This window comes from Chrysemys picta, chromosome 7, assembly GCF_011386835.1.
Source record: "Chrysemys picta bellii isolate R12L10 chromosome 7, ASM1138683v2, whole genome shotgun sequence".
Taxonomy (NCBI): domain Eukaryota; kingdom Metazoa; phylum Chordata; order Testudines; family Emydidae; genus Chrysemys; species Chrysemys picta.
The window spans coordinates 35,992,355-36,008,954 of record NC_088797.1 but is presented as its reverse complement, the minus strand read 5'-3'; the positions used below and the strand labels follow the sequence as shown (position 1 = coordinate 36,008,954).

The following is a 16,600-nucleotide window of genomic DNA, read 5'->3' as shown; positions in this document are numbered from 1 at the left end:
GGATTGATATAACAACATTGGAGAATGTCAGTATAAAATGCTATTGATAAACAGGTTTTAATGGCATGGTTTGAGCTCAATAACCAGAAATTTTGCTTAGAGCTAAATGTGGAGTAACATGGGAGATATTCATGGTGTTTGAAAGCATTGCTTTATTTTCAAAACAATGTATTATTTTGCAAAAGTTTGATTTAGAGGAGCCTGTCCATACATGAAGCCTCCTCTGAGAATAACGGAGAAGAAAAAAATGATTATTTTTCCTGACACAGTTAACAGTGTTTCTGTTCCTTTTTATTCTTTTACTTGAAACTTCTCTCAGAAGTGTGTCATTTCTTAAACTGTGTCATTTAGTGAATGCCCACCACTTTCACCCTCCATATTTAAAGTAATTGATGTTTTTTCCTGCTATAGATGTTGATGAATGTCAGACAGGCATACACCGCTGCGGAGAGGGACAGATTTGTCATAATCTACCTGGAGCTTATCGCTGTGACTGCAAGATGGGCTATCAGTATGATGCATTCAACAGAGCCTGCATTGGTATGTAAGGCACAGAGCAAGCAGAAACTACTGATTGATGAGCCTTCGCAGTATTTAGCGCTGTTGTTTAGTGTGTAGTTATTAGTTCTGCTCTACAATAGCTCAGAAGAGGTAATAGGATTGCTTCCCCAACTACCTTCATTCATTGTGACCAACCTTCACCATTCTTCTGTATCATTATGGAGCAGATGTCCTCAGTTTAGCTCAATGGTAGGTTATTGATTGAGGTCATCTGCACAGTACTTTTCTCTGGGTTAAGTATCTTCTGCTGCAGAAATGTATCTTTCTGAAAATCTTCACAGTTTTCTGGGGAACGCACTGGGATAAAGCTTTTTATATTTTATCATCACTGTATGCCAATTAGAGTACAAAGCCAGACAATATAAAAAACCAAGGTTGCAGCATTTCACAATGTAGAGATCGATCTCTGGCATCTTTAAAATATCCTCCCATGTCTCTCTCGAATCCTGTGTTTTCCCATTGTTTGCTTGTTTTGCTGACAGATATAAATGAGTGCTGGAATTACCCAGGACGGCTGTGTCAGCACACCTGTGAGAACACTCCTGGGTCCTACCATTGCTCTTGTTCGTCTGGATTCCGCTTGGCCTATGATGGGAAGCACTGTGAAGGTACCAAACTGCTTTCCTTTCCTTTTAAGACAAAGTCTGCATTGGAAGAAGAAGGACTTTAGGGGAGGAAGTTTGGGTGGCATTTGATACAAGAACCCTTGATTCATGAATGCTCTGAGGCTATGTAAACACTAAAATTTCACATTCTGAGCATCCTTAGAATGGCTCTCAAACTGCAGTGTAGTTAAGGTATTTATTAAACTTGCAATATGTATGTAAAGCTTCTCCAGCATCATTACATCCCATACGCTCTATCACTGGGGTGGTAGGCAAGGCAGGTCATTTCTACTAAACAAGAAATGAAATGCTGAAAAGCCATTATAAGGTGAGGACATAGAGCGCCTCTTTCTTGTGCCTTTCACCTTTTTCTCTCTTGTCTTCCCCCCACCCTGTCAACTTCTTTCATAGCCGTGTCCTCGTCTTTGTGGTTACAATATTTGCAGGTAAAGAAGCAAACTGACTTGCAGTTGTGAATCTGCCTTTGTTTTTTAGCAGCTGTGCTTCCCAACTGCCCAGTAGCAGTTTTCATACTATTTCAGGTAGTTTCAGTAACTTTCAAATTACGATCTGGGAACACGTAGCAGCACAAGAGACCAGGAATATCATGTTTCTAATGAATTCTGAGAAGCTCTTCTAGACTGAGCGAGCAGGAAAGTAGGTAAATCTCCAGTAGTTGTGCATGAGCTTGACACATTGTGTTTATAGAGCTAATCTTTTCAGTTGTTAGAGTTGTGCACATAACTGATTTTTTTCAGTTCGATGACTGAACTGCAAAAAATGTTGCAGGTCAACACGAAAGAAATTTTTTCCATCAAACTGAAAAAGTAAAAAAAAAAAAAAAAAATTCTCTTCGGGTCAAATATTTTGTTTGACTTGTAGAGTCTAACTAATGGATCAATGTGTTGGTTATCGATTAATTTTGTAGGTAGCAGTGGCTGATAAAAGTTCAGTCTCCTGAGTGGCTACAGCCTCAGGAAGATTATTATCAATGTTATTAGAATGGGGGACCCAGGAAGCACACAAGTCATTGCTATTTATCACAAGTCCACTTATTAACAAATCCGCTTAGCAGATAAATAATCCCACAACCACTGAAATACAGCCATAGATAGAAAGAGAGTACAAAGTGTTTAGCCCTGTGACAGCTATAACTCACATCTCCTGCTGGGGAACCCCAGAGTGTCAGTAATCATCATCTTCCTGCTCATCATCACCATCTTCACCAGTGGGTGTCATCCAGGTGACTCTCAAGACACGCAGGCTGGGAGACAACTTTTATTATATGTTTTACTGACTCCCACTGGCGTTTATACTATTTATGAAGGTTTCAACCCCGTTTTCCTTATCTGTACTTCCACTCCCCACTAAATCTGGGGCACCCCATTTTTCATAGGCTAAATTTCCCCTTCTAATCATTAACATTTATGTCCCTGAACCACCATAACGACTTGTGGATAGCACATTGCTGTCACCCTATGTCTGCAAAAATCCCCAAAATGTTACAACCAGTTTTAACTGGCATCTTACCGTGTTAGCAGATACATTGCAATACATTTTTTCCCAAACATCAGCACTTAGCACAGTTTCCCATACAAGGTTATTTATCAGTCAACTAGTTGATGAGAGGCCCTGTTTGGGCTAAGCTAAATATCTTACAGGCCTAAGTCCAGTAAGCCCCATATTACAACATTAATTAATACTTATATTTCACCTCTATATCCTGATATACCCGATATATTTTATTCTTTGCTACAGAGACAAAACTAAATGTTTCATTTTCTTTTCAGGGTTTTTAACTTTTTAAAAATAACATAGAAGCAAAATTCAAAAGGAAAAGCCATTTCAAATAGAAAAATTGAAACGCTTCATTCTGAAAATGTCAGAATGTAATGTTTTGATTTTTTTCACAACTTTTGTGATTTGTCTGTTTCAGATGAAACAATTCAGTGAATTTGATCCAAATTTGCTAAATGTTTTGGTTGACCCAAATCTGCTTTGGTTTAAAAAAAAAAAAGTTTCATCTTGAAAATTTCTCCCAGCTCCACTTTGCATATTGCTGTTCATTTTCTCTTCCTGAGTTATACAAGTGGATGTGAACAGCCAGTTATAGGAGATAGGATCAACATTCAAACTGGTTGAAATTTTTCATTGAAAAGGGTTTTCTTCAATGTAAAATGGCTTTTCAACAAAATGAAAATTTTCTTCCAAAATTTTTTGGATCATTTGAAACTTCCAAATTTTCATCAAAACAAAAAATTTCAAATTGAATCAAAATAGAACGGTTTTGGTTTCCATTTTCTGATCTCCTTCCTCTCCCCACTTCTTTTCCTTCATCCCTCTTTTCCAGAGGAGAAAAAGGGGAATAAAAGGAGAGGGGGAAAAAAACAAAAGAAATGAAAACTTAACTCTTTTTGTTTAGATTTAAATCAAAATCAAAATGGATCAAAACAAAGAATTGTGCAATGAAAACATTGAAAATTTTTTCGTTCCTTTGAATTATTTTTATTTATTTATTTTGCAGAAACGACTTGGCATTTTTCACCAACTCTAATGTATTAATTATTTATATTATTATGGAAGGGCTATAGTTCCTCATGCATCAGGCCATAAGCCAATCACTAGCAAAGAGGGCTAGACAAAAATTTCTCCTGTGTGCAGATTATTCCATAATTGTGCATGTTCTCCTGAAGAATCTGGTTCTAGCTGCTGTCAGAGGCAGGAAACTGTAGTAGATATTGTTCTGCTCCAGTGTAGCAATACCTTTGTTTATTTTTGGATACAGATGTGAATGAATGTGACAGCACTGCATGCAGTCAGGAGTGTGCCAATGTCTATGGTTCCTATCAATGTTACTGCAGGCAAGGGTACCAGCTAGCAGAAGACGGCCATTCTTGTAAAGGTACAGATGCTGTTCATGTCGTTTGTACTTTTTGTACGTTGCAGGGAGTGTCTAAGGGTCTGAATTTTATGCCCTGCTGCAGTGGCCACAAAGGGTTGTTCCAGCCGCTGGCAATTATTGGAGTGCAGCAGTGCGCTGGGCATGCCTCCAGTGCTGGGGGCTGTGAGAAGGGAATGGCATAAGGCCAGAAACAATGTATGTATGCTATTGGAGAATTCCCGTGCAAAGGGAAATCTCAGCTGCCCACTTAGACCAGTTTTAAGTCTGCTTTGCTCCACCAGAGCAATACAAATCAGACTTCGCAGAGGCCAGGACCGATAGCCTAGGTTTGCTGGAGGAACCTGTGTGTGACTGAAGAACTAGTGAGATTATTGCCTCACAGTGGCAAGAGACTGAAGTCTGAGCAAGACAAGTAGGGGGTTTTAGTCAGACTGTTTTTCTGAAACTCTATCATCTAAACAGTGGCTCTCCACCATTCCAGACTACTGTACCCCTTTCAGGAGTCTGATTTGTCTTGCAAGTTTCACCTAAAAACGACTTGCTTTCAAAATCAGACATAAAATGCAGCTGGCTCCGGGGACTGCCAGAACAGTGGTCGGTGTGGCTAGCTCTGAGGGGTGCCCGAGCAGTGGTCCTGGGGATGCCCTGGGGACCTCCTGAACAGCAGCTGTCCTGGGGCGGCTGGAACAGCGACCCGGGGCACCCAGAGGCTGTCCAGAGAGTGGTCCCTGGGAGCAGCGGCCAGCGGGCAGTCAATCCCCGCACTGGGGCGGGGGCCCCAGTAGGGGCCCCAGAAGTGGAGATTTAGTCACGGGTATTTTTGGTAAAAGTCATGGACAGGTCAAGGACCGTGAATTTTTATTTATTGCCTGTGACCTGTCCATGACTTTTACCAAAAATACCCATGACTAAATCTTAGCCTTACTTATGGCCCCCCTAAACCTGTCCTGTGACACCCCTGCCCAGGAACTGAAACCTCCAAGTTGAGAAAAACTGATCTAGATGAGTTGAGTACCCCCAGGAAGACCTCTGAGTACCCCCAGGGGTACATGTACCCCCTGGTTGAGAACCACTGATCTAAAACCTCTGCAGTACCATAGCTGAGCTTAAAGCCTGCTCTGACTTCCACTGGCTGAAATGGTCCCGTTGGAGCTGTTATGCTATTGTGGATCACCAGAGTGCATCATATTTTGGTCATTCCCCCAGCTTGCTCTGACACCAAACTGCACCAGAAGTCAGGAGCAGGTAATGTATGGGCAGTTTCCAGCTGCCCCTATAGGACAGCTTTCTAGGTTGCTTTATGCTGTCTGAGGGGATGAAGGATCTGAGCCTTTGGGTTTTGTTTGTTTTTTAAACACCTATTTAGCAGACACCTGACAAATACTTGGGAGAGAATCTCTGTTTGTTTATGAAGGAGTCAAACACCTGATTCCTTCCGTTAAGGTCTGAAAAAGCTCCCCTAAAAGTTCTAGAGGAATTCTGAATTTGGAAAGCTACAGGAGAGTATAAACCCAGACATATGCTTGATTTATTGCTGGTCTGCATTACTTTTAAGTTGTCAGATAGTAATTTTCAAACATGTAAGGGGAGAGCAAGGGGGGAGCTTTGCACTGGATGCTTCATAAAACACCATGAACGGCCCTACAGCAAAGTCAGACTTTCAGAGTTGGGCGCTTGTTAAGTAAAACCTATTATAGATGAGATGAGGGATTGCATCTGACGTCACCTGTATCAGAGCCATCAGAATTTCCTTGTGTTCCATTTTCTCTTCATTTACATCTGTCACTTCTCTAATGCTTTTGTAATAATTTAATTCCAGATATTGATGAGTGCACACAAAGTGCGGGTATTCTTTGCACTTTCCGCTGTGTGAATGTTCCTGGTAGTTACCAATGTGCTTGTCCTGAGCAGGGATATACTATGGCAGCAAATGGAAGAACATGTCGAGGTGAGAATAAGATTAAGGGACTGGAAAGATTGTAGCTTGATGTCAGTTCTGGACATGATATAGAACTTTAGGGTTATCCAGTCAAACCTCTATTTTATACAACGATCACCATAAAATAGTCAATACATGGCAATAGTCGCCACATATCGTTATCAAAGGGGTCAGTTTTCCCCCTATATTTGGAGTAAGAAAGAACTATTTATTAACTATTTAATCCACGTTTTAATGGAAACCACTGTATTATACAAATTGAGGTAAACATTTTCACTTAGGTACCTAAAGTTATACATGCAGGATAAATCCATATTTCATCACCTAAGTAAGTGGGCTGCTTTTCAGAGGTTATGAACCCTCAAATCTCTAATTTCAGTGGAAGCTGTGGGAGCTCAACACTCCTGAAAATTAGGAGACCAAATTCAGGAGACTAAATATGGACTTAAATGCCTAATTTCAAGGCATACACATTTGAAAGTGTTGGCCTATGGGCTTGTCTACACTGGCAATTAACAGCGCTGCAACTTCCTCACTCAGGGGTGTGAAAAAACACCCCCCTGAGCTCAGCAAGTTGCCGCGCTGTAAAGCGCCAGTGTAAACAGTGCCCCAGCGCTGGGAGTTACGCCCCTCGTTGGGGTGGTTTTTCTGGAGCGCTGGGGGAGCTCTCTGCCAGCACTGTGCCATGATCACACAAGGCACGTTAAAGCGCTGCCAGTGTAGACTAGCCTTAAGTTAACAGTAAGATATAAACCACACTGCACTAAATACTCCCATAAAATCACAGAAATGTATTTAAGATGGCTAATGTGTTCATCTGCAGTGCAGCTGTACATGTTTGAAGTGAAAATCCTCCATTTCGAAAAGATGTGCTTGTCCTGTAATGATGTTTGAAGAGCTGATTACCTATCACCCTATACGCATTAGAGTGGTCAGTTACACTAGCTATCAGGCATTTACTGCGCTCCTAGTTTTTCAGGGCATCTTCAGACTTTTTAGTTGCACAACTCAACTCTTGGGTTCTGATTCTTCTCACCAGTAAAACTCGGGCGTAACTCCTCTGACTTCAGTGGAGTTAGAATGTGTAAAAACATGTATGAGCTCAGAATCGGGCTCTCCGTGTTATGTCTCTTGCATGGAAGTCAGAGGAAACATTTATTTTCCCCACCTACAGTAGCTTTAACGATCCTTTCTCCATTTCTGTTATGTGCTGACATCATGACCTGAGGCTGTTTGTATGCCAGCTGCTATCTTTGTGAATGCTGGAATTTGAACCAGGTTACTTCAGACTTAATATAGTATGAGTCACTACTGCTGAACTGAAGAGCCAGGCTCTCTGTAGCTCAGAGCTCTAAGAGACCCATATCCTCTGTGGCTCAGGCATAGAAGGGGATGCGTACCATACACTGACCAGTGAGTTACACTTGCAGTTTTCACCCTCTTTTCAAGTGCATTGCTTGTCATCTTAAACCTGCACAGAGGGAGCCCAGCATTGTGTGGATTTCCCACTGAGTGAACTATATAGTGATACCTTCTAGGCAAATTTTAAAGATTTTGCAAAAAAAGTACTCTTTTTATTTGCAGCTGTACAACCACATATCTGCATTGATGTTTGCAAAAATATACGTGTAGAGGCAACCATGTATTTTGTGCATGTAAACTGGAACTTAACCATGCAGCAGAAGTAACTGTGTGACGAGATGCTAGTTTTCTTGCACAGAGGCACACATGATGATTGCATGAGCAAATGTAGATTTCTGAGCAATGCCAAGTGGGTGCACACAGAATTTTGCAGGCTCATATATAGAGGCCTCTTTGAAAAAATGGTCTTATGCATTTCTTTTTAGAACAGTCTAAATTCAGGACCAAGTCCTCTATTGGTGGAAAATCAGCCTGCATCCAATTAAGTTTGGTCAGTTTACACCAGCTGATGATCTGGGCCTGAGTGTTCCTCATCTTCTCTGTCCTTATACTGAAAGCCACTAAAGTATTGTCCTTTGCATCATTTCTTTGCTGGCATTTTCATTACACTGTGAATTCAAACAGAGGAGTTGTAGGCAGCTCCTCAACATATAGAATGTTTTTAAAAAGCTGTGCAAATTTCACGCTGTAGCCAAACTGGTGAAGTGAGCCTTTCATGACGTTGGCTACAATATAGAAAAAAATTCCGTTTTTACCTGGGGCCAGTTTTGAGAATTAATGAGGGACCTAATTTACTTTAATTCACTTTTATTTCATATGGTATATATTTTTGCTGGGCTTTTAAACCAGTCAGTGTTGCCTGCAAGATCAAGTCTCATCTCTAGGGGGGATGGCTGTGGTTTTCCTTTTAAGAGTCAGTCTCCTCTATGACGATTGGCAGAATCACAGAGCACTACACAGTCCGCGTGGTTTGTCTGTTAACATTTATTTCATTTTAAAACCCCTTGTGTTGTCTAGACATTTGAGAAAACACAATGTGACTGCAAGATGTCTGCCAATCATTTTTGCTCATGTTGGATCCCTGTGATTGCGTCTGGTTTTCAGCATTTTAGGACCATTGTTTAGTACTATGCATTTTTATTATTCAAGTAGTCATGTTTCTGCCCAGTGACTTGAAGCATCTTTGGATTTTACTTTTCCTTAGAATTCTGTGTTGCTTTCTGCAATTTTTGTCATTAGTAGAGGACATTTTTTAGATTAAATACTTAGGATCAAATCGTCTTATTTTAAACTGTTGTTCATGAAGTTCCCATATTCAAAATAACCATGTAGGGAGCTCTTTAAAGAGTCATACGCTGACATCATCTACCTTTCTAACCCTGTAAAAAATCAGTGAGAAGGGACTGCTTGTTGTAAATACCAGTTGGTTATGTCCTATGAGATTATTGCTAGTGGCAGCGAGGAAGCAGACTAAAATAATTCTGGTTCACTATATGTTCATAACATGGATCTGCTGGCACCTCGTGAACAACAGAGATGACCAACCAACTCAGAAGTAGTTCTGCCTAAATCATTATGTTTCCGTTTTGACCTTTAAATGTTTTGTTTGATTACAAAGAGCAGTGGTATGATAGCAGGATCTTTGGTTTCAAGAGTTCATTTTCTTCTGCTGCTTATTCCCCACTGAAAGTTAAAACAATCCTGGGTTCCATCAGATTTACTTGCTGTGGAGTAAGAGCAGCAGAACTTAGCATCTCAAAAGATGTGAAAATATTTGCAAAATGCTCAGCAGTGACAGGTGCATCTTGGCAGGATGGTTGGAGTCTGCCAAGTCACCTCAGTAGGAGACGTGGCAGTCAAATGATAACAAGGGAAAGATTGCAAGCTCCTTAGATCAGGAACCCTTGTCTTCCCTGTTTCTTGTACAGTGCCAAGCATGCTGTCAGCTTTTGACTAATAATAAATGATAATACTAAGAGGGAGGTAAACCAGTTTTTTTCACAACCTGTTTTAATATGCACTGGAATTTTAACATAGCCTAAATGAACATATTTTATTCCACCATTCCAAGACCTGAAAGCTACGTATCTGGATATATGTACTGGAGATGAGCCTGACCTACAAAATTTGGATCTGGATTTCAAGTCCTGCATGTTGACATTGTGTTTGTAACGATCCAGGCCTGCAGGCAACAGTCACTATTGGTAGGCAAACTCCCAGCTACAGAGTCAGGATGCGAGCCCTTGTCCTTCAGATCCAAAAGCACAGGCCTGCCTCTCTTTTTATGTATATCACGCATGTGCACATCTGTTCAGGTTCATATCTCATGATTGCACATAGTACTTTGTAGATTTACTGCATATTTTCCCCATTTTCCATTGCCAGATATTGATGAATGTGCAATAGGAACCCACAATTGCTCAGCTGCAGAGTCTTGCTACAACATCCAGGGCAGCTACCGATGCCTCTTGTTTGAGTGCCCTCAGAACTACAGAAAAGTATCTGACATGTAAGTCCTCACTGATTATCATAACCAACTCCCTTTGGCTGCTCATTTTTTTCAGACTGTTTTAGTCTTATGATATTTGTAAAGTGCACCTTGCTACCCTGCTGTGGCTTCTGGGCTGTCCAGTGAACTCCTGCTGCTGTTTTAGAGCTCTGTGCTTTAATATTCACATTAGGGCTGGTTGGAGATTGTCCAATGGGACCTTTTTCTGTTGGAAAATGCTGCTTTCTCCCACACAACTGGCATGAGCAGCCTAGCAAAGGGCTTCCAGGGTCCCCAGCTTGGAGTCAGAGCTCCCAGTTCCTCAGTAGGCGGGAAGTTGTGAGAGCCCTGGCTCCCCAGACTGCCCAGCACTTCATCTGGTGGGCTGCCAGGGCCCTGGGCAACTCAAGGAGCCTCAGGAACATTTCAAAAACATCAAAGTGAAATGTCATTTCAACTTCTTCTATGCAAAAGTTTGGAATTTCCAGTCCTTGGGAAATTTGTGGTTTGTTCCACGTCAGAACCTTCTATTTTTATATATATATATATATTGGTATTTTGGAGTTTACTGTGGAACGGGAATTGCAGTTTCAGCTCTATTGCACATGTTCACTGTACAGTCTGAGGCACTGGAGGAACTGCCCCCGAAGGATCGATCACATGGAAGAGCTATCCCATTCAAGTGAATCACACACAGAACTGGAACGAAGGAACATCTGTTTTGTTCTGATTGTAATGTCTCATTCACCTTAGTGGGGCAGTTCCCCAGCAATCCCTGTATTACTTTGCACTGCCTGCAGTGTGGTGCCTCTGTTCCCAAAAAGCAGCCATGTCCAAACATTCACAATCAAAGAGGATAGCTGTGTTGAGTGGCCTTGGAGAATGGGTGGGAAGGAAATACAAGAGCTATGGAGAAATCACAGAGGATGCTTTTCTCCTCTCCAAAATGAATATCCCTATCACTTATGCCTTAAACATAGTTTTATTGCTTCCTTTAAAAGCTAGAATAGGGCAGTTTGGCTAGTACAGGCACTTGTTAAGAGTTAGAGTACAATTGCCTCTCTGAGTGCGACTGTTTCGGATTTCATAAAACACAGTCCCAGTCTTGCACTTTGATGATTCACAGATTCCTCCTCCAAGCGTTAGGCTACACACAGTTTGACTTCTGTCTAGCTTTCTCTGTATGCTCATTGTGGAGCTTTCAAACAGGACTCTCCATGTGGAAGATGTTTTTGGTATGCTGTTGTACTCTGACAATTATATCATTTACAAATGTTTTATGGGGGCTGTAAAAGCAGAACCAAGCAGCTGTTAATTACACAGTTGAAGCTTGGGGCTCATCTGTCTAAATAAAAATAAAATAATTAAATTAATGGAGATATCCCATCTCCTAGAACTGGAAGGGACCTTGAAAGGTCATTGAGTCCAGCCCCCTGCCTTCACTAGCAGGACCAAGTACTGATTTTGCCCCAGATCCTTAAATGGTCCCCTCAAGGATTGAACTCACAACCCTGGGTATAGCAGGCCAATGCTCAAACCACTGAGCTATCCCTGCCTCCTCTAACACATGCTAAAGGGTTCTTGTGACTTTGCAAATGACTGAAATGTACATCTTCTGGCTCACGGTTACTGTAATACTAACCATTTCTTGTTTTTACTCTCTCAGGAGGTGTGAACGCAACAATTGCTTTAATTATGTGGATTGCCAAAACACCCCTGTGCGAATTACTTACTATCAACTCAACTTCCAAACCAACATCGTAGTCCCAGCTCATATTTTCCGTATTGGACCATCACCTGCCTATGCTGGAGACAACATAATCCTTACCATCAACAAAGGAAATGAAGAAAACTACTTCAGCACTAGAAAGCTTAACTCCTATACGGGCATTGTCTATCTTCAGCGACAAGTGAAGGAGCCTAAAGACTTTTTGTTAGATGTTGAAATGAAATTATGGCGTCAAGGAACATACACAACTTTTCTTGCCAAAATTTACATATTCATCACAGCTCATGCTTACTGAGGCATGTATTGACATTGGAATTTATTGGTGCTATGCTCTTTTAATATTCTACCAAAGCTTATTATGGTGGAACTGGTATTTACTGTATCTAGCCTTTATAATAACTTTCTATCATTGCTTCAAACTATTTTATTGGTTGTGTAAATTAACTTAATTTTTACTGACTTGTCTTTTGTGTAATTCTTTAGATGTTAATTGGACTGTATGTATGTGAAGGAAAGATTTTAAAGGCAGTACATCTGTTGTGTACTGAAACCTTCTTTTACAGTCGCTCCAGTGAATTCCTTTGGTTTAGTTACATCTATAAGATACTGCACTAGAAAGAAAAACAGTTCACTTGGGGGCTTTGGTTTGTGCCACTGATTAGGGAAAAAAATAACTGAGCAATTTCTCTTTAGCACACATTGCACAAACCTAAAGTTTTGCTTAGCCAAAAATTTCACCAAGGTGTGTCTGCACCCAGATGCTATGGTGATGAAGGCCATATAAGTACAGACAGACAGCTAGTGCACCTCATATAAAAGGTTTATTTTTCCCCAACTTTCATAGTATATTGCCTATAACGATAAATACAGAAAATATACAAACAAACCCGCCCCACCAACAGACAAACAAACTGTAATCATAGGCTTGATTTTAAAGGGACTACTCACATATTTAAATTTAAGTACATGTCCAAGTATTTACAGGACTGAGGCCTTAGATTAATGGCTTGCACTGCCAATTAAAAACTCACACTACAGTTAGTAGCATTTGTCTTGTACTGTTTGAACTCATCTCTGTACAAACCCATTCTATTCAGGTAGCTCTGCTTATAGATTAGATGTGTTATAATTCTTAAAAGGAATGCCAAAGAGGAAACATGTAATCAGTTACCACACCTAATTCAAAAGCCTGGATGTCCAATTAGATTAATAGATTGCAAATTTAAATAAATCAAACAAAAGGTGAGTGACTTTTATTTTCCAAGAAAATGACCTCAGTTATGCTACCTTCATGATGCAGAGGAAAACGCTAGATAAATTGGCAGTTTGTATTATGTCGTTTGTCATTATATGATTATGTCACAGCACAATCTCGGTTTCAAAGTGGATTTCCTCTTGTTTCATAGGAGACTGGATGAGGTCCCAAAGCTGAGGGCAAGGTGTGGTATGTGTAGTGTAATCTAAGTATTTGTTAGAATTTAGAGGTGAATATCAGAATTTTTTTTGTAGATGATCTTTTTAAAAAGTTCCAGTGCTGTAATCTTCTGAGCATTCTCTCACCTAGTTATAATTATTCTGCAAAATGTTCTTAATGAAAATCATAACTACAATATATAAATATTTACTACACTGTAGTTTAATAATCCATTCTAGCCTACAGTAGATCATATATTGACCAGTGTGCATTGTATATAAAACGAGAGAAACCAAGTCCTATGTCTTTTTATACAGTAATAATTAACCATTTGATTATCATCTTTTTGTAAAATATTAACTTGTTTGTACTGTGGATTAAGAATATGTAAACGCTATCTATGGGTGAAGGGGGAGATGTACTGTATTCATTATATCCCATGGCCAATTTTACCATTTCAAATAAGTCATTTTTTTAAATTTGGACTTTTTCCAGATAATAAAATATAAACTTTTTTTGTACCTAACTTTATATATATATATCAATGACTGTAGAAAATGAATTTTTATTCTTTAGTTGTAAATTCTTGGAATATCTATAGGTTGCATACTTCAAACTTATTCCTGTTGTTCTGTCAGAATCCTTTCTGTAAAAGTGATCTTTCCTCCACATTAGTTCTGTTTTCTATAGTTAATGGTCTTAAGAACTTACCAGTAAAGTACCAATCAGAAACAATGTGTTTATGCAATTTATCATTTCAAGTAAATGCATATCTGCAGTGCTAGGATTGGCAAGATGAAGAGGCAATGCCGCAATGAGTACAAAAGTCTTTTAGATTCATTATGCAGCTTGCACATTAAGAGGTGATAGAGTTCTCTGTGCCCCAGAAGGGCACATCAAGAATCACTGAAACCCAAAGTTCTCCATCAGCATTAGTATTTGATTGAGTGTAAATGCCATTCAAGCTCCAGCAGTCTGTCCTGTCAGAGAATTAATGGACAAGCGATTTGTTACTTCTGCTGACTAAAAGCAACAACAGTCAATCATTATGTTAAGCCTCTGGCAGTTTGAAACACTGGCTTTTCATTTTTTAGGACAGGTAATTGATGAACAAAGTTCTGGAAAAGACTTTCCATACTATTATATAAAAAAATGTTATAATGTTTAACACTGTCTTCATCAGCACTGCAACCTATGGGCACCCAGATAAGAGAGAATGGCCATTCTACTCTACCTATCAGAGAAAAGGAAAGGCCTCTGCTGGATAACTTCACATTTTAATTTTTCTAAAGCAACCTAAACAGCCACTTACCTCTACTTGAGCGGAGTGGGGCGGGGAGGGGGAATATGGTCCCTGTTAGTTCTCAGCAATAGGCACAGTGTCGTTAGGGTTAATACTACACACATTGTGAGTCACTTGCTCCTTTCTCACTCAGTCCCCAATGCTGTAATTGACTCTGCACAAATGGATGTCTGTACCTACACACAGCCCCATTCATTTCATTTTCAGTTGTAGGCTCAGGACCTTAGGGTTTGTCCTAATGCACATTGAGGTCAACGGATATATTCCCATTGAGCTTCATGGGTTTTGGATTGGGGCCTTATTCTCTTGTATGTTGACATAGTTGACATAGGGTCTGATTCTCATTTATGCTAAGTGTAAAGGGGCCTTAGGGTAAATGGGATTCAGGCCCATAGGGCCAGTTCCTCAAAGGTATTTCAGCACTTAAATCCCATTGATTTCAATGGAAGTTAGGTGCTTAAATACCTTTGAGGAGCTGGGCCATAGTGCTTGCAACTGTGCCTTAATCAACCATTGGGTGGGCTAGGCCTTAATAAGTTTTGTGGTCTTAAAACAAGATGTCTATACTTTCCTTCTTGTGTCAGCTATTTCTGAACAAATCAAGCCACTACTGAAATATTGAGCTTTTTATTTTAATTGTTTTTAATGAGTGCAGGTAACTGAGGTGTGTTCATTTTTCCTGGCTATGGAATATTGAAAATTCATAACAAAACTTTATTTAAATTGATTAAATTAGGCAAAGATGACAGCAGTTGCAATCCTAATGATCAAACTGGCTTAGTGGACTTTGGACAAGTGTGTAAGTAAATATTTAAACCACTCAGCTAACTAATATCCTTAGGCCTCTATAGAAAGGAGAGGGGCTGCATGTGACATGTCTCTGAACATCCTGTACCCCAGGCAACCTTTTTCTTTCTGAGGCTCTTCCAACATGCTATAAAAACACCATGGCCCCACTATGCCACAACTAGGGTGACCAGGTGTCCGGTTTTTGGGAGGAACACCCAGTCAAAAAGGGACCCTGGCGGCTCCGATCAGAACCGCCAACCAGGCCGTTAAAAGTCCAGTTGGCAGTGCTGTGGAGCCAAGTCAGGCTAGTCCCTACCTGTTCTGTGGCAGGAGGCTCTGCGGTGCACACTGCCCCTGCCCTGAGCACTGGCTCCACATTTGCATTGGCCGGGAACTGCCTCCCCAAACCTGCAGCCCCCTCCTGCACCTCGGAGCCCGCACTCCCAACCTAGAGCCGTCACCCCCTGCACCTCAACCCCGACCCAGAGCTCCCTCCCATACCCTGAACCCCTCATCCCCAGCCCCACCCCAGTGCCTTGACCCCTCCTGCACCCCAACCCCCTGCCTCAACCTGCAGCCCCCTCCCACACTCCGAATCCCCCGGCCTGGAGCCCCCTCCTGCACCCCAAACCCCTCATCCCCAGGGCCAGCATCCCCAGCCCAGAGCCCTCATTCATCCCACACCCCAATTCCCTGCCTCAACCTTCAGCCCCCTCCCACATGCCAAATCCCTCGGCCCCAGCCCAGAGCCCCCTCCTGCACCCTGAACCCCTCATTTTTGGCACCATCCCATAGGCTGCACCCCCATTTAGAGCCACCCCAAACCCCTGCCCCAGAGCAGTGAAAGTGAGTGAGGATGGGGGAGAGCAAGCCACCGAGGGAGGGGGAATGTAGTGAGCAGGGGACGGGGCCTTGGGGAAGGGGCAGGACAAGGAGTGGGGTCTTGGGGAACGGCTGTGGCTAGCGTGTTCGGTTTTGTGCCAGTAGAAAGTTGGCAACCCTAGCCACAACTGTTTTTCTGCATATAAAATCCAGGGCCAGCGTTAAGGGGTAGCAAGCAGGGCAATTGCGCAGGGCCACAGGGGGCACTGCAAAGCTAAGCTGCTCAGGCTTTGGCTTCAGCCCTGGGTGGTGGGCTGCAGTCCTACATGGTGGGGCTTTGGCTTTCTGCGCTGGCCCCAGTGAGTCTAACGCTGGCCATACTTGGTGGACCCCCTGAAACCTGCTCATGGGCCCATCCCCAGGGGCCCCTGGACTCCTGGTTGAGAATCACTGCTATACAATCTTGCAAGTCATATACTACATGTTGTTCATTTAAAAATCAGTCCAAAACACCTCTCCCTGTTATGCTCATACAAAGCACATGGGATCTTTATAGAGGAAGGTAAATACACAGCATTTATTGAGAATACCACAGTTAGCATATGCTTTTTACACACACACACACA

General features: G+C 41.5%; 1 protein-coding gene across 6 annotated transcripts in view; it reads left to right on the top strand.

Annotated features, from left to right (window-relative positions):
- Window positions 1-13,795, top strand: part of FBLN2 (fibulin 2) — a 193,979-nt gene extending 180,184 nt beyond the window's left edge. For all 6 annotated transcript variants that reach the window (XM_065551187.1, XM_065551185.1, XM_065551186.1 and 3 more), the window contains 6 exons: window positions 412-540; window positions 1,044-1,169; window positions 3,952-4,068; window positions 5,888-6,016; window positions 9,815-9,938; window positions 11,584-13,795. In XM_065551187.1, coding sequence (XP_065407259.1) covers window positions 412-540; window positions 1,044-1,169; window positions 3,952-4,068; window positions 5,888-6,016; window positions 9,815-9,938; window positions 11,584-11,941 — 983 coding nt within the window. In that variant the 3' untranslated portion in view covers window positions 11,942-13,795. The remainder of the gene's footprint in view (window positions 1-411; window positions 541-1,043; window positions 1,170-3,951; window positions 4,069-5,887; window positions 6,017-9,814; window positions 9,939-11,583) is intronic.
- The last annotated feature ends 2,805 nt before the right edge of the window (window positions 13,796-16,600 follow it).